This window comes from Paramormyrops kingsleyae, chromosome 12 (genome assembly GCF_048594095.1).
Source record: "Paramormyrops kingsleyae isolate MSU_618 chromosome 12, PKINGS_0.4, whole genome shotgun sequence".
Classification (NCBI taxonomy): domain Eukaryota; kingdom Metazoa; phylum Chordata; class Actinopteri; order Osteoglossiformes; family Mormyridae; genus Paramormyrops; species Paramormyrops kingsleyae.
The window spans coordinates 17,176,736-17,197,853 of record NC_132808.1 but is presented as its reverse complement, the minus strand read 5'-3'; the positions used below and the strand labels follow the sequence as shown (position 1 = coordinate 17,197,853).

Below are 21,118 nucleotides of genomic sequence, written 5' to 3'. Positions count from 1 at the left end.
ACGATAGTTTTTAGTGATTGTGAATTTTAACTTATTTTTGAGAGCAGCAATTTTCATTCTGAAAAATAATTTCAGTGATAAAATGCAGAAAAATATGGAAGACATGACCTCTGTATCCTCAGTGGTAGATGAAGGATTGCCTTGGCATAAGCAAAGGGTGCACCATTTACAACAGCAAACATTCAGTGACTCCTTCTGATTATATACCACTAAGTACACACGGAATTGTAATGGTTCCAGGGAATGGCATCAGGAGTTATCGGAAAGACGGAGGGGCATTGTACAAGGAGTGAGTTTTGTAAATAAGATAAGTTGGAGGCTCATTTAGACCTGATAGGCTGTGAGCACCAAGGGGCAGGCAATGCAAAGAAATTGGAGAACAATGGGATCTGGAAAGACTGCAGAAGCTAGGACTGGGACCATAAGTGTGGTCTTAGTTTAAATTATGTTTGTTTTGTCCACCTCTTTTACTGTTTATTTGGGTGGCTGAGATCCGGAAGATGCACCTCAAATCAGTAGCAGAAAGAGTTTCTTCCCTTAAAAGCTGTGCAGCCACCTAACTTAAAACCACGATGCTCCATGCCTTCCACAAATACTGTACAATCTGCCTGTATTTGAATTGGTTTCTTGCACATCATACATCTAAGCTTGTAATTCACTCTAAGAATTGCACATTTTTCTTTGTACCTCATACTATTATTTGTATTTATACAGTTTAGTTTGATGGAAACGAATAATTTAATCTTATAATTTAATTGTATAAGTTGAAAAAATGACCCAAATATTTTTTTCTGTGTATAGGGAGTGGATGTAATGAATTAGAACTACTCACAGTACTGGAATTAAGTGTTTCAGATACTTGCATTTTAAGTATATTTTTAAGTTGTAATTTAACCTGTTTGAGTAATGTAAGTAATCTGCTTCAAAGTTTAGTTAACTTCACCGTCTTAAATAGTAATGTTATAAAAAAAAATATATACAGTGAGGTCAATAAGTATTTGATCACCCTGTGATTTTGCAAGTTCTCTTACTTAGAAATCATGGAGGGGTCTATAATTTTCAGCATAGGTGCATTTCCACTGTGAGAGACAGAATCTAAAAAGAAAAATCCAGAAATCACATTGTATGGTTTTTAAACAATTTATTTGTGAATTACTGTGTCAAATAAGTATTTGATCACTTGAGTCAAAAAATAATAATATTTGGTACAGAAGCCTTTGTTAACAGTTACAGAGGTCAAACGGTTCCTTGAGTTCTTCACCAGGTTTGCACACCAGGTTTCTCTAGATCTGTCAGGTTTTGGGGCTGTCGCTGAGCAACACAGAGTTTCAGTTCCCTCCAAAGATTTTCTATTGGATTTAGGTCTGGAGACTGGCTAGGCCACTCCAGAACCTTCATATGCTTCTTACGGAGCCACTCCTTGGCTTTCCTGGCTGTGTGCTTTGGGTCATTGTCATGTTGGAAGACCCAGCCACGACCCATCTTTAATGCTCTGACTGAGGGAAGGAGGTTTTTGCCCATGTCAAAATACATGGCCCCGTTCATCCTCTCCTAAATACAGTGCAGTCGTCCTGTCCCCTGTACAGAAAAACATCCCCAGAGCATGATGCTTCCAGCCCCATGCTTCACTGTAAGTATGGTATTATTGGAATGATACTCATCATTCTTCTTCTTCCAAACACGGCGAATGGAGTTAAGACCAAAAAGTTCTACTTTGGTCTCATCTGACCACAAGACTTTCTCCCATGACTCCTCTGGATCATCCAGATGGTCCCTGGCAAACTTCAGACGGGCCTGGACATGGGCTGACTTAAGCAGGGGAACCTTCCGTGCGATGCAAGATTTTAAACCATGACGTCTTAGTGTATTACTGATAGTAGCCTTGGAAACGATGGTCCCAGCTCTCTTCACAGCATTGACCAGCTCCTCCCATGTAGCTCTGGGCTGATTCTTCACCATTCTTAGCATCATTGAAACCCCACGAGGAGAGATCTTCCTTGGGGCCCCAGTCCGAGGGACATTGACAGTCATCATTAGCCTCTTCCATTTTTTGACAATTGCTCCAACAGTTGTTCTTTTTTCACCAAGCTGCTTGACAATCGCCCCGTAGCCCTTTCCAACTTTGTAAAGGTCTACAATTTTGTCTCTTGTGTCTTTTGACAGCTCTTTGGTTTTGCCCATGTTGCTACTTAGACTTTGGCTGATTGTGGGGTGCACAGGTGTTTTTATGACAGCTAACGACCTCAAACAGGTGCTACTAATTTAGAATCATGAGCAGAGTGTAGCTGGACTATTTAAAAGCAAAATAACAGGTCTTTGAGGGTCAGAAATCTGGCTGATATGCAAGTGATCAAATACTTATTTGACACAGTAATTCACAAATAAATTGTTAAAAAATCATACAATGTGATTTCCGGATTTTTCTTTTTTGTCAGGGTCAGCCCCTGCTGTGGTCCTACCGTGTCCCTTCCCCGTTTGACCAGCAGGTGTTGCTGGTCATCCCGTCCTTCATGTTAGTCTTTGTTCTCCCCTGTTACCTGTCTGGTCATGTGGCTCTATGTGTTGAGCATGTGGTTGTCTGTGTACCCTTCTGTCCTGAGTTTGAATCCCGCCTCCTCTGTTTTTGTGTTTTGCTCCCTAGTGTTTCATTTGAGTTTCGTAAATCCTTGTGTCTGATTTTGTAGTTGGTTTTGGTTTTGTTCCTTGTGCCCCTGCTTGTGTCTTTACCTGTTTAGTTCCCTAGTGCTGGTTTATGTTTCCTTGGTTAGTTCCTTTGAGTTTATTAGTTTCACCTGTGCTCTGTTTCCCTGGTCTTTGTTAATTAGTCTCACCTGTCCTGTGTTAGTCTCGTTACCCCTTTAGTATTTTAGTTCCTGTTTCTGTTCAGTTCCCCAGTGGTTCATTGTTGTGTCTGTGATGTGTTCTGTATGTGTTGTAATGGTTTTGAGATTTTTAGTGGTCAATGTGTATTTGGGTTTTGTTATTTAGTTTTGTTAATTAATCCCTTTTTACTTTTTGACCCCTCGTGGTCCTTTGTTTTTGGTTAGTCGTTTGTAGTGTTTTCCGTTTTCTTTAATAAACCCCTTTTCTGTTCCTGGAGCCGCAAGTGGGTCGTCCGCCCTTTCGGTGCCTGCACTATGCCTCATTCCCGTGCCCGAGCCACCCGCATCCCTGACATTTTTAGATTCTGTCTCTCACAGTGGAAATGCACCTATGCTGAAAATAGTAGACCCCTCCATGATTTCTAAGTAAGAGAACTTGCAAAATCATAGGGTGATCAAATACTTATTGACCTCACTGTATATGGTACAATTGAACACTCAAATAAAATCAGGAAACCTGTCCTCTCATTCACACCTTAGTGCGCTATAGTATGACATGTCTTGTTTCCATCTGATTTTTAAAGCATTAAATCAGTCTGGACCAGGACAATGTCACTTTTTCTATATAGTTGGGTACCTGATCTGTACTGAGAAGTTGATATTTGCCTGGCACAGAGAGGTTTATGGTATTAAAATGGGCATGGAAACCTGGCCTCTCATTCAGACCTTAGTGCACTATAGTATGACATGCCTTATTTCCATCTGATTTTTAAAGCAGTAAATTAGTCTGGACCAGGACAATGTCACCTTTTCTATATAGTGGGGTACCTGATGTGTACTGAGAAGTTGATATTTGCCTGGAACAGAGAGGTTTATGGTATTAAAATGGGCATGGAAACCTGGCCTCTCATTCAGACATTGTGGCAAGAGGAAAGAGAAAGGAGGCAGTTGCTTAGCCCGTGAAAGGGATGAAATGTCTTTATTGATTAGTAAACTGGAAGAGAGAGTTGCTGCCAAGATACTAAAAAACTCTGACTGGAAGTCAAACAAGCCTTCAGAATAAGAGCACATCTGCCCTGAGAATTCTGATCGATAAGAAGCTGCTACAACATATACATATTGCGTGTATGGAAACATATTCCATAATCTTTCTATGTATGCTGTTTAAGCCTTACATGTTGTCCTAGTACATATAAATGTATTTACAGGGAGAACATGCACAATCAGAAGACTTGAACCCTGGTCCCAGAAGTGTGAGACAACAATGCTAACCACTGTGCCAATGCACAGCCCCAACCTTTTAGCATGCCGGGCATAATTTTATTTTAAAATTCCTTCAAAGACTTGGCTTTTTTCTCTAAATAATTCATCATAACAATTGTAGTAATTCAATTAAGTGAAATATGCCACATGTTTTTTTGCTTTAAATCTTTGATATTTGGTATATGACAGGGATGCTGAATCTAATTTGAATCTTTCCATGCTTGATCCCAACTGTATTAGGACGAATTTGTGGACAATTATGTCGCCTAGAATTAATCACTGTCCTCCTGTTACTGTTGTACATATGAGGAGTTTGAGGTATTGATTAATTCTGATCATGTATGGACTAATCATCCTGAGATTCAGATACATCATTCATGATTCACCCATAATATTATTGTGCTGAGGGTGAACTGCATAAATGTGTTATTTTTTGTACTGATTACTTGTATACTTGTTTTTCACAAAATACCTTGTTTCTCATGAAAGGAGCCAAGATGCTTATCTTGTCCTAAAAATCCTTGTTTTGGGATGCTTACCCTGTTCAAAGACACTTATCTTGTTAATTTGTTTGTTAATTTGTTTGCTTACCATGTTTTTCTTAGGGGTTTTCCTGAGGACAAGAGAAAGTGTTGCCTAATATGTTTTGCACGCCACTGATCGGTGTGCAGGACGCTTACCTCACCCTCAGGAAGAAGGGAAAGCGTTGCTCAAGGACACCTGTCTTATTATTTCTGATTGAAACTGCATCTAATGGTTGGTGTGTGGGACACTTACCTCATCCTCAGGAAGAGGGGAACTTATTGATTTTAAGAACTTTCGAAACCCTAAGCTGCATTACCCGGACAAAATTGGAAAATTGAGAACGCATTGCCTGAGGGGAGGGGTGAGCCTGGCCAGCTCATCCCCTGCCCGCATGCAGCGCTAAAATTACTATAAAGGAAGGGGGAGATCCCAGTACTGACCGGAGCTCAGCCGTGGGGTAGAGCGCGTATCGCCCAGCATTTCTCGGGAATCACGTGTTGGTTTCCTGCCGGGACTGAAAGGAGCTCCCCGGTCTAAGACTGAAGGTGGGTGATGAGGGCATGTCCCAGTGTGAATAGCTTGCTGCATTTTATTGATTATTGGGATTACTTTTCACAGTCTTCGATATACCTAATACTATGTATTCTTTTGTTATTATATATATAATATCATTTTGTATCACTTTTTGATTATTGGGATTACTTATCACGGTTTATAACTATTATGTATTCTTTGGACAGACTATTGTTCATGATTCACATGCAGTAGTTTGTGCTTGTTTGATTATTATTGCTTATTCTTTATATATATATATATATATAAATACACACACACACGCATATATTTATATACACACATATATACATATAAACACACATGCACACATATATTATATATATATATATATATATATATATATATATATATAATGATTTTGTATCACTTATAACACCTCTAATGTTTATAATCCCACAGTAACAAACTCAGTTATGTAACCGGAAAATGATTATAAGTAATATACTACTTAACTTCATATGGAAAAATTACACATTTCATTTTAAATTTTGAAATGATGAATGTTATTGGAAGTGTACATTTGACTTTACTTGATTTTACAGGTTTACATAATACCTTAAATTAGATAGACATACCACACATACCATTTTGGATATAATCCATAATTTACTTCTTTTGCTTTTGCTCCTTTGCAACTACAACATTTTGAGGTTCCCTATCAAATGATCTAGTTTTTATAAACAAATGCTCCTCTCAGCTTGGGTTGCATTTAAATTAAGTTCCTTTTATATATACAAAACTGTTTGAAAAGCAATATCATTCAACCAAAACAATCAATTAGATGGAATTATTATAAACATATGCTGTCCTTGTGACAGAAACACTTTATTATAATGATTAATGCGATCTTGTCAGGAGTTTAATATTTAAGAGCATATATATTCTGCACATTCTTTAGTTCTTTCGTTAGACCTATGCAAATCATTTAAGTGTAAACAATACTTGTGTTCTAGCAGCTGGAAAAGAAAAAAATGTTAGAACTCGTTTCCAAAGAGAAATTGTTTCTGTATCTTCTGCCATTTCATAATTGAATGCAGTCATTGATACTATTCAGTAGAGGAAGGTATGGCCTTCAAAAATATTATATTGAATTTAATTGAATTAGCCAATGTAAAGTCTATAGGACTTTACATTGGCTAATCTTATAGTAAAAGTATTCCATAAATTGCTTTGCATGTGTTTTGGTCTGATATTTTTGAATTCATTATTTTTTACTCACAAATGTAAATAGTCAAACTCAAACTGCTGTTTCTGACATATAAAAATAATTTGAAAAATTAATCTACTTTGATTCGATTTTAACCTAAAAATTCTAAAGTTGTTTCTATATGTATATTTTGCACGCATTTCTTTATACAGATAAACACTCACGAAACGGAAGCTGATGCAGACTACGTCAACAGACACCGGACACTGTATTGCATTGTGGGAGAGCGGAAAAAGCTTTTCATACACGAGCCTATCTTTGGTAACTACAAACTGCCCGGTGGAAGGTTCTTAATGTTTATTTATTTTATTTTTTTTGTATTTTCTGCCTGCTGAAATTGTATATCTAGATAACGTATAGTTATAGCAAGCAATTGATCTCTATTCTGTGTTAATTTCAGCACTTTCAAGCCTGGAAACTTATTTACTCAGTTTCTTACCTACTGTTTCACCACATACTTAAACACGATTGTTGCGGTTTAGAGCTTCAGTCTTGAATCTATAATCGAGGACAGCGAATCTGCTGCCATTTGGTTAAAAAACCAATAGAAAAAAGAAACTGGCATGTTTTCTTTGAGAAGGAACTGAGGCTACAGAGTGATATTTACTCTTATCGGCGGGAGCTTAATTTGGGTAACTGGAGGCACAGTCGGCACTGAGAGGACTCCGGATACGGGGGACGCAAAGAAAAGAGGGGACTAAACGCAGAATGAGCTACAAGCCTATTGCGCCAGCCCCGTCCGGCCCCAACCACACCCCGCCAGGTCAGCGCCCTCGGACGAGAATAGGTGTCCGGATTCTCCTAAGTTAAATTATATCATATGCCACATTTCATGGTGGCACAGTAAATTAATTATGGGCAGTTTGTTCTTTGTTGTGGAGATGACCTGAAAACCGCATGAATGAAAGGGTGAAGCCAGTCAACATCTGAGCGGTGACCGCGGTAGATCTATTTTAGTGATGCCTTCATGTTTCTGTGTTGCCATATTCTGTTTTCCAGCTCTAATTTAGTAGGCGAGGGATTTAACACTGAAGGATAAAAGCAATAAGTATATTTTCCAAGGCAATTTATAGAATTGGTACTACTCGGTTGCATAGTTCGAACCATGTAAATTGCTAACGTTGTATGGTGTTTTGTTAACAACTATGCTTTTGGGAAACGTACCGCAGGTTGGTTGTATACGGTTTCAGCTGTTAACTTGTGTACCACCTGGCTAGCATGTCGAATGTGGGCTGGCTTTATATTACAATGATGATGCTTGAGTGTGTGGTTCTGAACGGTTTAAAACCTGTAACCTTTCTTTGCAGGTTCTAGTGTTTCTTCCCTGTCTCCCTCTCTCCCTTCCTCTTCCACCTACAGACAGGTGTTTAATGACTTTGGTCCCCCTTCAATGGGCTTTGTCCAGGTAACAATTGTTGGAAAATATATGTATGTATGAATGAATGAAATACATGCACAGTATAAGAAAATGTTTAAAACTATTTATTTCGGTAGTAAGTATATATTTGCACAAATAAGCAATTTAACAACACAACATATGCAAATTAACAGTAACACAATATAAATAAGACTGACTTCTCTTCTCCAAAAAGTTAGTGATATCTTGTTGGATCCAACGCTTTAGTTACCAAACCTCTCCGGTTTTCTCTGTATTAGTTAATTAAATGAGCTGGTGATAAATTTTAATTTAATTAGCTAAATAAGTCAATGAGACATCGATTAGCCAAGCGAGTTTAGGGGAGGTTTAGAAATGGCTAAGCTGACACACTTTGATAGAGGAGAATTATGATCTAACTTAAAGATTAGTCTAAACATCATTTTCTTTGCTTTAGGCCTTTGTGCAGAGCTGTGTGTGTGTTTGTGTGTGTTGTGAACATCTTTGCGTTTATTTATATATATATATATATATATATATATATATATATATATATATATATATATATATATATATATATATATATAGGAACTGGAATTTTGTGTAAAAATATTCTTCTCACTGTGTGGGATGAGGGTTAAGTGTACTGTTCTCATCTGTTGTTAACATCCCTCTGCCATCTCTCTCTCTCAGCCAGTGAAAGTTTCTCAGGGGTCCACTTACAGTGAGCTGCTGGCAGTCATTGAGGAGATGAGTCGTGAGATCCGGCCCACCTATGCTGGTAGCAAGAGCGCCATGGAGAGGTTGAAAAGAGGTATTGCAGTTAGGAACCATGAAACCCGTGTGCACTAATCATGCACAAAATCATTATTTGTGTTTGTGTGTCGCCTACATCAACCAGTCTGACCCATTCTTGTGGACTGGAAACCACTCCAGTGCCATATGTGCTGTGCTACGATAAGGTTTGCACGCTCAGTCTCCCAGTCAGCATGGTGCGTTGACTCCAGATTTAAAGTTGCCTGTTTTTTCATGCCAGCTCTGATTATCTGCTTGTGCTTCTTGGGTGTGTTAAGCTTTGCATTATGTACTGCAGTTCTTTTGAAATGGAGCTTGCTTTGTTTATTAACAGCCACTGACAATTTAATACTAGTAGTGGCCCAGACCGGAAAGCTAACAATTTACAATCTGACACAGTTCCATACATTCCACAACAAACATTATATGGTTGCGACATTTACTATTAACAGAACTACACGAATGCACATTAATTTTCAAGCCTGCTGGTAACTGCATAATTATCCTGCTGACCAACCCCGTTATGTCAGCCAATCATGGACAGTATGTGGTGGGTCAGAACAAACAAACAAAAAAAACCAAACGTTTGCCTTGAGGACCCTGCACAGGCAGTGTGTTGAAACACTGATCACCAGTGATCACCACTTATAAATGAGGTATTGTTAACATGATGCTGATTCTGTCAGTTTCGTTTGAAGTATACACCCAGCCTTTGCTCTGCCTTGTCAGTGTCTATTAGCTGGGTGAAACCCACTGTCACTGTAGGACCTCATAGTTATGCCTTTGAATGTGCTGTTTCTCTGACACTGCGTTCTTTTATCTATATCCCTGTGTTGAAGTCGACTTGCGTTAATGGGGTACTCTTCTCTTCCCCTCAGGTATTATCCACGCTCGGGCGCTTGTCAGGGAGTGTTTGGCAGAGACGGAAAGAAATGCTCGCTCATAACACACCACATTATCACACGTCTTCTCTGATTCGTCATTCTCTCTGCTCCATACAAATCAATGCTGTTAGTGTGGCTGTTTTTATAAACCTTTTTTTACAGTTGGTTGATATAAATAAATTGTTTTTCACTCAGTCCTTGTATATACTGTGTGCCTGTCTGGAGTGAATGTACTTTGTGTTGCCGGGTTTAGTTGTGCTTTGCTGCTGTGCAAATGAACTTTTTGCCAAGAAGAAATTTCATGCCGGTGATTGCCCCCCCCCCCCCCCAGTTCGGGGGGGGGGGGGGGGCAGACGGACACCGACAGGATTCATGGTGTTCATGTGTTTCTTTTAATGACAGCAGTCAATATAACAACTGAACTAAACATCAGAACATTTCTTTTTATGACAGTTATCCACAAAGTGTGCATCTTCACCACCCTGGGAGCGTTTAAAAAAAGGCAGATATTTTTGTTTGCTTTTCAGGTGGTTGACGTGACACACATTTTCCGACGTGCGCTGGTGGAAGCGTGCTCACGTGTGTGCTCACCTGTTTGTGTGTGCACATCGGGGCGGAACTCCGCCATGCGCGATACAGAGAGCAGAGGAGAATTGTAAATGCATGACTGTAGAGACAAAAATGACAAGCTGTTGTGTAAATATTTAGTTTAGTAAAAGGACAATGTATAGACTTGTTCTATAGGAAAGGTAACCTTAAATGATTTCTGTTGTGATTGGGCGCTATATAGAAAATAAAATTAACTTGACCTTCAAGGGGGGGTGGGAGGTGCTGTTGGGGGGGTGTGGGGTGTCCCCCTAATATAATGGTAGGGGAAACACTGAATATATAATCTTATTTAAGACACACTCAACAACTTAAATTTCAATATCTTCAATATGACCTTTCTAGGTCATTTGAAGAAAATACAACTGGAACCTTGTTTATTTGCAACAACCTTAAGCAAAGACTTTTTGTAGCTGCTGATTAAACCTGGACAGCATTTATGAGGTATTTCAGCCAATTTCCCTATACTAATTTCTTTCAGGTTGCACATTTTTGTAGGATATTTTGCTTGTATGTCCTGCTTCAGCTCATGGGACAGCATTTCAGTGAAACTGAGATCAGGCCATTTTTCTTCTGTTGGAACCAGTCTGCTGCACATTTACTCCCAGTTTCCTCAGAGGTATCAGATCACAGACAGACACCCCAACACTGTACTGTAGAACTACTTTGTAAAATAATCATTAGTCCTTCAATGATTGCAAATCAGCCAAATCCGGAGGCAAGGGTGTGATTACACACCATCATACCCTCTTCACAAAGCTCATGGACATTGCAGTTCCGGCATGGAGCATTTTATGCTCCCTCTCTATTTTTGCATCCTCCTAGAATAGGCTTCCTACTTGCCATACTTCTGCATCTGATGAATGGTTATTCCTCAGCTGCCTCATGCTGCTGCTTCCATGGAGTATTAGTGTAAAATAATAGAGTCAGTAAAAGAATTGTGGAAGTCCTGACTAAAGTGACTCTAAAGCTCCTATTGAGACATTCACAGTCTTGGTGCCTGAAGGCAGTGTAATGAAACTCTTAAGCCAGACACTGCAAACAATGTCTTCTGCACACAATGGCTTTTGCATTGCTGAGATTTATGTTATCTCTGTTCACTCTGCTCTTGTTTACATCTCATTTTTTCTATCCTAATATCTCATTCGAAGGGTGTTACTACAAAATACCTGGCATGATTGAGAAAGAATGGCTGTAAGAGTCAATTGTTTGTATGTGTTGTTTGTATAATCATTTCTGATGCTCTAGCATTCAAGCAGTGTAAAAATCAGCACTTAAGGTAGTTCTTCAAAGATTTCGGATTCTGATTTTAAAAGTATAGTGCGTATGTAGCGGGGAGAATTATAAATGTTAATTTTTGTAGTCAGAAACTCCCAGGACTTGTACAGCTGTATTCAGCTGTTAATCATTGTTACATTTAATATATCGAATGCATATAAATTTAATTCATAATTTAATTGTATCCATCAATTCCACGATCACACCGCTTTCTTAATTAATTCGATCTTCAATGTTACAGGCGATTGCTGTGCTTTGGCACCCTCTAGTGTTTGCTGATATGTTAGGGCAGTGAGAAACCTCCCCCTGAATTTATGCGTTTCTGAGAATTTATGCTTTGAAAAAGAGAAAGTATAGTGAGACGTGTGCTATTTAGATAATATTTTTTGGACTTCACCCGAGTATCAGCCTGCGTTGCAGTTATTGTTTTAATTCTAATGACTAATGCTGTGTGCTTGTGTCTGTGTGCGTGTGTCTGTGTGTGTGTGCCCTTAAATGGACTAGTATCCCTTTCAGGGTGTTCCTCATCCTGTTCCCTGTAACAGAGCCACAGCAAAGTCACCCGGATAACCCCAGGTAATGAGCAAACCAGTCACACCGGGCCCCATGTTGTTCTGACAGGCCCACATAGAGAATAATCCTCTGCAGGTGAGGTTGTGGATGGATGGAAATGAGGTGAAGCCTCTTTACTCCATATTAAGCAGCGTTAGTTATAGGCTTAACCTTTGACCCTTGAGTAAATGTCCAGTTGTGTGTGCTTGCTGGCAGGCACAAGGAATCGGAGGTCAGAGTGACTCTCAGTTCTGCTCACATGGACTTCCTTGCCACTGGAATACTCACCAAAAATATACCCTTTTTGTGCGAGTACTGTGTACGAGATGATAAGCAGGTGCCATTCACTTTTATGTTTGATTGACATTAACAGTTTTGCTATAAATTAACGGGAATTAAAATGCTGGAGACCTGAAGGATTTTTTTCCCGCCTTTGTGGGTGTTTGTGGACGGGAGAGATGCAGTACATGCTGCAGACAGAGGAACGGGGGAAGGACATTTGAGACCTTGAGTAGGATACTGTGTAGTTTGGTACCTGACCCAAAAACTCAACATGATAAAAATCACCAGTTCTGGCAGCTGGAGCGAATCCTGAATCATCCTGGGTCCTGAAGCCAGAATGACTTTATTGTAAATGACAGCATCTCTGGGTCAGAAATCATGGTCTGGGGTTCACCCTCATGGAGACCCACCACACCATTTGTGCATTGTGGTGACATGTAAATCCATCCCCTTAACTTGGTAATTTGTGTAGCTCAGTGGACGGCAGAATGGAAAGTGGAAAGACAGAAGAAGCAATGGTGTGATAAATAGTCAAAATATTGTAGTGTACTATGGAATAGGTGTGGTAAACTGAGATTAAATAAAGCGTAATGCCAAAAATGCTGGGTGTTTCTACAATTTTGCCCATTAGTATAAGCTAATGGTATTTCAAGTCCCAGTAATATATTGCAATGTGTGTTATAAATTTAAGATTTCTTACTCAAACAATAATAAACATTTAATTTTTAGCATTATTTCAGTCTTTTGCACTGCTGACGCAGTGTGATTATTTTAAAGATTAATGGCACGAGATCCCATCAGAGAAGGCACACAGCAGTTGTGTTGTCAGGCTCTGCAGTGTGAAGCTGTCCGTCTTTACAGGGAGGATAATGCCTGGATAATCGTAGCCTGGAAGGTCTCCAGCTGCAGCTCTAAAAGCCATAGACAGCAGAATAGGCTGGAACTGTACTGAGAACTTTGTTTGTTTAGACACAAGGTATGAATCCTGGTGAAAATCATGTATGCGGCAGAAAGGGGTAAAGGCTGACTGCATGTATGATTTGTGATGCAAGTTATGAGTTCATCCTTCATGAAAAAGGATTAATGGTAAATAGTGCATTCAGTGACCCCCCACCCCACAAACACACACACTTTTCCTCCTGAAGTCACGCACAGACACGGTGGAGTTTCTAATCTGGACACATTTATCCAGGTAATCAGCTCTCGCAGTCTTACTGACACATCCCCAAGGGTGGGACAAGCTGCAGTTGGTCACATCTCCCCGGTGTAGAGCAGAAAGGTAGAACTTCCCCAGCGAAAAAGCAGGATTTGTTTCCCCAGTATCCCCCAGCCAGCTGTGATCAAGGTAAGACGAACACGCTTTACTTCCTTTCTTTCTTTCAGGTCTTCACAGACAGCTGCCATTTTCTGCGGAAAATTCCCCAGCAGTGTCTACAGTAGCTTATGCCTAACATAATAAATGGAACTTTGGTGCCGCTTCACAATAAGGCTACCCATATGAAGAGTTTATGAATGGTTTATAATCTGGTTATTAATTAGGTTGTAACACTTTGTAAATTATTAATAGACAATTTGATACAAGTTATAACACAGTTTTCTTTTCCCAGTGGCACAAGGGAGCCTTATTGTACAGTGGTACTGGAACTTTTCTAGGCATGACTTGTGTTCTAGTGCTGGCCAGTGGGTAGTGGTTGAAAATGAACTGGTAACCATGAATGTTGCCTGTTCAAGCCTTATTGGAACTAACCAAGCGCGCATGAGGGAGAAACTGTACTGCAGTGAAAATATACAGCCTTGAGTTAAGTTGCTTTGTAGGTTAACAAGACATGCAGCTTTTTCTGTGGAATGTTGCAAAAAGAAATTAGTAAGAAACTACTGGTATGTAGGGGTATGTGTCTGTTTTCGCTTTTGCCTTCCTTGTCATGGTGTGTGAGTGTCTGATTAGTTATACTGCTCATATCAAACGTGTATCTGACTAAGTTTCATCGTTGATGAATTGGAGATATTTCAAATCACAAAAAAGAGTATTGGGGCAAAAAAATTAATCTCAAAATGTTTGTTTTGCCCCTACGACTCCTCCATTGAAAACACATTATTAAAAGTGAAAAGTGCAAAAGTAGTGTAAGTAGATTGAAAGTTCAAGACCACTTCAGTGGATTCAGATCTGGGCATTTATCTGTAGGTGACTGGATTTTTTGGACTGTGTCTTGCCTTGTATGAGCTGTAAAATGTAAAACATATATTTTTTGTACATAGAAGAGTATGTAGAGAGATGGGCAAAAATACATCGAATGTATTCTGATACAAAAAACAAAATACCCCATTTGTAAGTGCATCAAAATAAACTACAGTATGTTGTATTTTAAAAATACAAAACTATGTTTCACATCCTTCTATTCTATATCAGCTTGTTCCTCCACAAGTTCCCTGACCATTGCAATGCCTGAAAACTACTACTTGTGTTTGCACGAACATTTGTTACACGTCATCACGCATGCATTATGAAGAAAGTATTTTTTGTATTTTCAAAAGACAAAAATACTGAACATCAAAGTATGTTGATACAAACTTCATTGTCATCAAGTCAAATACATATTACAAAATGCTATTTTGTATTGAAATACATATTTTGAAGACATGTATCAGAAATACTGCCCATCCCTGTGTATGTAGAATATGTAATATGTGAATTTCTGCACAAATATAAAACAAGCAGTATATTCACGCACTTGTTCACGTAACGGCTTTTGTGGAGAAGCATGTCTGAGAAGAAGGCAGGAGCTGCTGCTGCTGCTGCTGGGGCTGGAACATCTGGGGAAGCTTCCACATCTCAGCCCAAGAAGACCAAGAAGACGAAGAAGACCAGTGAAAGCGCCATAGCTAAGATGTACTCTCCCCTGCTGAACTCACTCTTTGGTCAGGTCAGCCTTTCCCAGTCTCCCCAGTTCTACAGAACATTACAGAACATATGCAAACGAACAGGAACACAATTAAAATCAACAGGAATTTCTTCTGTGCCTTGAGAAATCCCTGATATGTTCTTGGATATAAGAAACCAGGTTTTGCTCCCAAACCTCTTCTCAGAGGCACCTCAGCCATTCCGTGTAGTCTTTAAATTTGATGAACACTTAATTAGCTTAGTAAAATAATTTGATGAGGTATTGATGCATCAAACATACTATGCTAGTGGTTATGTCAACAAATCCATGGATATATTGGATGGCTACTGTAAATGGCCAAGTCAGGGCTGCACTGATCATCTGGTGTACCGGTGGGTCAACAAAATTTGTGAGGGACCCCAAAGAATATATCGCTCAGCAACAGTTCTCATGGAAACCCTTCTTCCCCTCTCAGAAAAATTAATCGTGGGAAACCTTATAATCCAGGGCCATTTTTAAATTCCAGTCCAGCCCTGGGCTAAGTTAACATACTTTGACATGCTTCACATCAACATAAAGATCATTTAAACATCATTTTTTTTGGCTGCCTAAATCTTTTGTATAGTACTGCTTCCTCAAAACTTTTACTAAAAACCATCGTCAGCATAAAAACCGGCATATGCACGCTTGTTCCAAACACCTGCCCTGTGTGTACATACACCTAAAATCAGCATATGACAAACACCTGCCCTGTGTATACATACACCTAAAATCAGCATATGACAAACACCTGCCCTGTGTATACATACACCTAAAATCAGCATATGACAAACATCTGCCCTGTGTGTACATACACCTAAAATCAGCGTATGACAAACACCTGCCCTGTGTGTACATACACCTAAAATCAGCATATGACAAACACCTGCCCTGTGTGTACATCCACCTAAAATCAGCATATGACAAACACCTGCCCTGTGTGTACATACACCTAAAATCAGCATATGACAAACACCTGCCCTGTGTGTACATACACCTAAAATCAGCATATGACAAACACCTGCCCTGTGTGTACATACACCTAAAATCAGCATATGACATATGAAAGCTTGATCCTTTGAATGCAGTGTCAAGGGCATGCGATGCATCCTACAGCTGCATTTTGTTTGGTCGTCAATATGAACAGCAACAACAAACCAGTAATTTCTCAATTTGGAACACAGAAGCTAAGGGTGTCACTTAAAACACACTGTATTGTGTCCATATGCAACAAGATTCAATCCACTAAAGAGAGGTTAGACCCCAGGAACGATCCGCCACAAGCAGAAAAGCTGTATTAATAGCTCATTAATATGGATTAGTGTCTCCACTAATTGATGTTGACCCGAATCCACAGTAAGGTGAGAGACGCATAGCGGGGAAAGTGAGGATTATCTTTTCTGTTGTCAGTCTGTGTCTGAGTGCTTGTTTGATGAGGTTGGAGGGTCGTGGATATATCTTTGTGTGTGTGAATGCATGAGCGGTTGACTGATTCAGTGTTGTTTGGTGGTGCCAGCTCTGTGTGTCGGGCTGCTATGTTTTTTTCCCTTGTCAGTCAGGGCTTTGGCTGCTTCTGATGTGCCTATTAGATGACAGATGAGGGCATGGTTGGGATAGTGAGTGACCTTGGCTCGTTTGGTCACCTACTAATGTGTTCCAGCATCCTGGAGCGTGTGCCCATGTGCAGTTTTATGAGTGCAGGCTCTGTGCTTAATCCAATAAACACCAGAATTGCTCGTCCTCAATACTTATTCTAATTTCCACCATATTCCTAGTCACACCATCTACTCATGTTTATGTCCATCACTTGCAGACACTTTAACACAATCCCCTTTAATGCAAAAAGTATTGCCAGTTTGTTTTGCATACTACTAATGTGGTAAGTGGTATATATTAAACGGTAGGGTTGCATTTTTAAAACTGAGACTCCACCGAATGTTCATTATGGAAGACAGATAGATGGTAATCCACCGTTTTGGTGATTCTCTCAGTGCTTTACCTTGTGCTTTAATTTTTTTCCTCCCAGGAACGGCAATTGGTACCTGAGGAATTGGATGGTGAGTTTGACTAATAATTATTGCAAGAGTATCCTTTGCATTTGCTGGTCAAAAACAGTAGTACAAACTGGCAGAACAGCCAAACCCCTTAAAATGAGCACAGATTCATTCAACTCACTTCTTGTTTCAGTCATTGGGGCTTTGGATTCTCATTACTTGTGCAGCAAGGACATTAAAGCACATACCTCTGTGTGTAGCATGGTGGGGGCCTCACAGTCGGGGCCTCACAGTCGGGTTTACTTTTCTGTATGGGGAGTGTTTGCATTCTTCATCTGCCTGGTTTGCCCATCTTAACATGTCCACATGTTTTGTAGTGTTTTCGGTGGATACATAGAAAAATAGAGAACATAGAAAAAATGCATGTTTATTTTGGGTGTATCTAGAATGTATATTTTTTGCACAGGAATTCACTGTATTGTACCACAATTTAAAACATTAATTTAAAAACATCTTATTTTTATTAATTATGAGGAAAGTGAACTGATATGTTTAGCACTGCTAGCCCACAAATCTGGGACCTGGGTTCGAGTCTCCTCCATGGCTCCATGTGTGTGGAGTTTGCATGCTCTCCCTCTGTCGTCGTGGGGTTTCCTCTCTGTACTCCAGGTTAATTGGAGTTACAAAATTGCCTGGGTTGTTCCCTGCCTTGGCCTGTAGCCTCTGGGATAGGCTCTGGACGGCCCCCCTCGCCAATCCTGCATAGGACAGGCAGTTACAGAATGAAGGTGTGACTAGTGATTGTATCTATATGTTCTGTGGAACTCTAAGTGACGTGATGGGATATGAGACTGGTAGGAGACACAGTAAGGGAAAATAGCCCACATGCAGTGTACTTTATTAACAAAAAACCTCAACATTGGTTGGGGGGACATGCATCCGGGGTGGGGATAATGCCCAGAATTAGGTCAGAATACTTGCAGGCAGTGCGTGGTTCTGGGTAAAACCCTGGAATCCTGATGGGATGGTTGTCAAGACGATGTGGACAGCAGGCCCTTCGTAGGCAGCATTCTTCGGGGGGAGTCCGCATAAGAAGATCTGAGCACCGCTGGCTGCTGGCGGTCCCCTCCCTCATCCCCCTGCCCCTCCTTGCTGCCCTGCTTTTATGGAAAGGCTGGTGGGCCAGAAAGGGGTCACTGCTGGGGGGCTTTTTTTAGCCACCAGCTGTGGGTAATTGAGACCCCCACCACGGTGTCCAGCTCTCCTCTTTTCTGCCAGCGTGACTCTGACATACCCGGGCCAAGCTGGGCAGAATGCTCTGTATGTCACTCAATATCTCAGAATCATTCTGAAGGCTTTTGTCCTACACTGGGTTCCAGTGAAACTAGCAAATTTCTTTTCCTGATTCCCAGAGTTAAGTGAGGCCTTTAAAGAGTTCGACTATGACCAGGATGGCTACCTGAACTATAAAGACGTGGCTGACTGTATGAGGACCATGGGCTACATGCCCACGGAGATGGAACTCATTGAAATCATCCAGCAGATCAAGATGAGACGTAAGTGTTGCAAACTGGACTGTAATGTTGCACTCAGTTTAGTTTCTCATTAGATTATTACGGTGTAGGTCTGTTGATCACTGGCCTTGTATCCTAGAGTTTGCTCATTTATTAGTGGTTATCAAAATTCTGAATCATAGATTGCGGTGGTGCTGCAGTGTCAGTTGTTGATTGGTTGATTTATCACAGTACTAACCCTTGATTGGTGGTTGCCTTGCAGTGGGAGGTCTGATTGACTTTGATGACTTTTGTGAGCTTATGGGGCCAAGGATGATGGAGGAGACCGCTCACATGATGGGGATTAAGGAGCTCCAGTGTGCTTTCAGACAGGTGAGGGGAAAACACAAGGGGAACAGGAAACCATTCTATACAATATAAAACAATCGTCATCATATGGAATACAGATCACAGGCAGTCCTACAGAATTTACAATGACACGGGTCTGAACAGACTACGGCTGTGCATCTCCATCACGCAGGCCAATGCAATATGGATCTTGCTGCATTGTACTAAATATAAAATTATTGGTCACAATTCAAAATAATAATGGCATAGGGCCTCTATTAATAATTATATATTAATCAATTGGACTATGCACAGATGTTACAAACGATGCATCCTGAATTCATTCCAAATTGTATCTATTGTATACATTTTTAATTAGGACAATCGCATCATCAGTTTTTATGTTGGTGCACTGATGCAAATTGGTGATGCAATTGCCTCTGGAGCTCATGACTCGTTTCCTTCTCCCTGGTGCAGTTTGATTCTGATGGTGATGGACTGATCACCTATGATGAGCTGAAGGACGCTATGAAGTCCCTCCTTGGAGAGAAGCTAAAAAAAGGAGAGCTGGATGAGATGCTCAAGGAAATAGACCTGAACGGAGATGGGAACGTAGACTTTAATGGTATGTCATACGCAAATGTACAAGCGAGCGCCTGCATTTCTCACTTTTGCATAGTAATGCTAGTATTGACCTTTTGGAAATGGTCCCAGCAGCAAGAAATCTTCTGCAAGATTTAAGAAGAACCTTTGTTCTTTCCTCAATGGGTCATTTTCCCACATCTCACAAGTCTTTTTGTGTCAATTTGAGAATCACTTTTCACAATCCAAATTTTGGTGATGTGTATAGGACCTTTAGAGCAGGGTTCACCAACTCTGGTCCTGGAGGGCTACTATCCAGTAAGTTTTCTATCTTACCTGGCTTCTGATGAGCCACACTAGTTCTCAGGTAAATACCAGGAGCAGGTGTGGCTCATCAGAAGCCAGGTATGATAGAAAACTTACTGGATAGTAGCCCTCCGTGACCGGAGTTGGTGACCCCTGCTTTAGAGAGTAGTTTGACTAAAATGTTTTGATACAGGATATTGATGCAGAATTAGTCAAGATCAACAAAAACTTGCAGTCATGTTTCATAATAGGTCCCACATTCCACCGTGACAAATTTTACATCAAATGAAACTGTTACTTTTATTAAGATACATGTTCTCAGCTATAAAATCGAAAATGTTCTTTCTTTACATAAAGATTATTTCCCAGGAGGTGATATGAAATGGTTTTAAAACTTTCATTTTCAGAATGTCAGATGATTGTGTTTTGGAGACGGTCTCAGTGGTAGCTCTTGACTTTCCTTTGACCTCTCAGACTTTCTCTCCATTAAAGTTCTCTCCATTCCATGTGCTTTGGTGTCACATGCATGGGAGACTAGTACAGATCTACCTAATGTTCTTACATTAGCCTCACATTTTATAGAAAATGGCACAGCATTTTATATACAGAGATTAATATTTGCTAACACCAAGTGTACAGCAGTCAGAAATGTATAGCAAACATTATTTGTGTTTTTTTTTTTGCCTTTCAGAGTTTGTAATGATGCTGTCCCGGTAACTGCGGCTGTTACTTGCAGCTGGGCCCCACACCTGCGCAAGCACTCTAACAGAATTCTGTATTTGTGATTTTTGTGACTATATGGCTGTTCTGCAGTTCTGAGAAGTGTTTCTGTCTTTCCGTACGTGACTGGTAATGAAGCTTGTAAGATCCATATGATACACCTGTTACTGTGTACGGTTCTCTTAGGAACCCATTAGAGACGGTTTTTAAAAAGCATTATGAAATGAGGCACCAAAGATATTGGCATTTTTGGCTGGAAATTACAATTGTTACACTCCTAGATTAGATATGGAGAGATTGGAACCTGACCATGGAAGCGCAGGGCAGGGGAAAGCCCAGGAAAGGAGGCCGGCCCGTCACAGTGCACATACTGGGAAACATGCAGAGCTGGGGACAGAGATGGAACCTGCAACCCATGAAGCGTAGCATGCTACCCATTACACCAAGCCATAGTTAAATTGTTGTGATATAGTGTATCATTGTGTTATAGTGTACTGTTGTATATTATAGACAGTATTATAGAAAGTTGATTATTAAAGACAGTGATTTAATGGTGGAGGGGGCTCTGCGATTTTCTTTTTAACTGGATGAA

At 40.2% G+C, this 21,118-nt stretch overlaps 2 protein-coding genes across 2 annotated transcripts; both read left to right on the top strand.

Annotated features, from left to right (window-relative positions):
- The first annotated feature begins 6,568 nt into the window (after positions 1–6,568).
- LOC111845332 (cyclin-dependent kinase 2-associated protein 2-like) lies at positions 6,569–9,641 on the top strand. Its single transcript, XM_023814671.2, has 4 exons — positions 6,569–7,156; positions 7,701–7,798; positions 8,462–8,582; positions 9,442–9,641. Exons 1-4 carry the CDS (start codon positions 7,102–7,104, stop codon positions 9,507–9,509), a joined length of 342 nt encoding a protein of 113 aa, XP_023670439.1. The 5' UTR covers positions 6,569–7,101; the 3' UTR covers positions 9,510–9,641.
- Positions 9,642–10,267: 626 nt separating this feature from the next.
- Positions 10,268–21,082, top strand: LOC111845335 (calcium-binding protein 2-like). The gene is made up of 8 exons (XM_072697580.1): positions 10,268–11,907; positions 13,358–13,510; positions 14,924–15,086; positions 17,110–17,140; positions 18,490–18,633; positions 18,854–18,963; positions 19,396–19,543; positions 20,498–21,082. Exons 3-8 carry the CDS (start codon positions 14,925–14,927, stop codon positions 20,521–20,523), a joined length of 621 nt encoding a protein of 206 aa, XP_072553681.1. The 5' UTR covers positions 10,268–11,907; positions 13,358–13,510; position 14,924; the 3' UTR covers positions 20,524–21,082.
- Positions 21,083–21,118: the final 36 nt, after the last annotated feature.

Excerpts from the sequence above, each read along its gene's own strand:
- LOC111845335 (XM_072697580.1), top strand. The coding sequence starts at position 14,925 with ATGTCTGAGAAGAAGGCAGGAGCTGCTGCTGCTGCTGCTGGGGCTGGA. Across the intron at positions 15,087-17,109 it reads TGAACTCACTCTTTGGTCAG|GAACGGCAATTGGTACCTGA; the intron begins GTCAGCCTTTCC and ends TTTTCCTCCCAG. Across the intron at positions 17,141-18,489 it reads GGTACCTGAGGAATTGGATG|AGTTAAGTGAGGCCTTTAAA; the intron begins GTGAGTTTGACT and ends CCTGATTCCCAG.
- LOC111845332 (XM_023814671.2), top strand. The coding sequence starts at position 7,102 with ATGAGCTACAAGCCTATTGCGCCAGCCCCGTCCGGCCCCAACCACACC. Across the intron at positions 7,157-7,700 it reads CCCCAACCACACCCCGCCAG|GTTCTAGTGTTTCTTCCCTG; the intron begins GTCAGCGCCCTC and ends CTTTCTTTGCAG. Across the intron at positions 8,583-9,441 it reads CATGGAGAGGTTGAAAAGAG|GTATTATCCACGCTCGGGCG; the intron begins GTATTGCAGTTA and ends TCTTCCCCTCAG.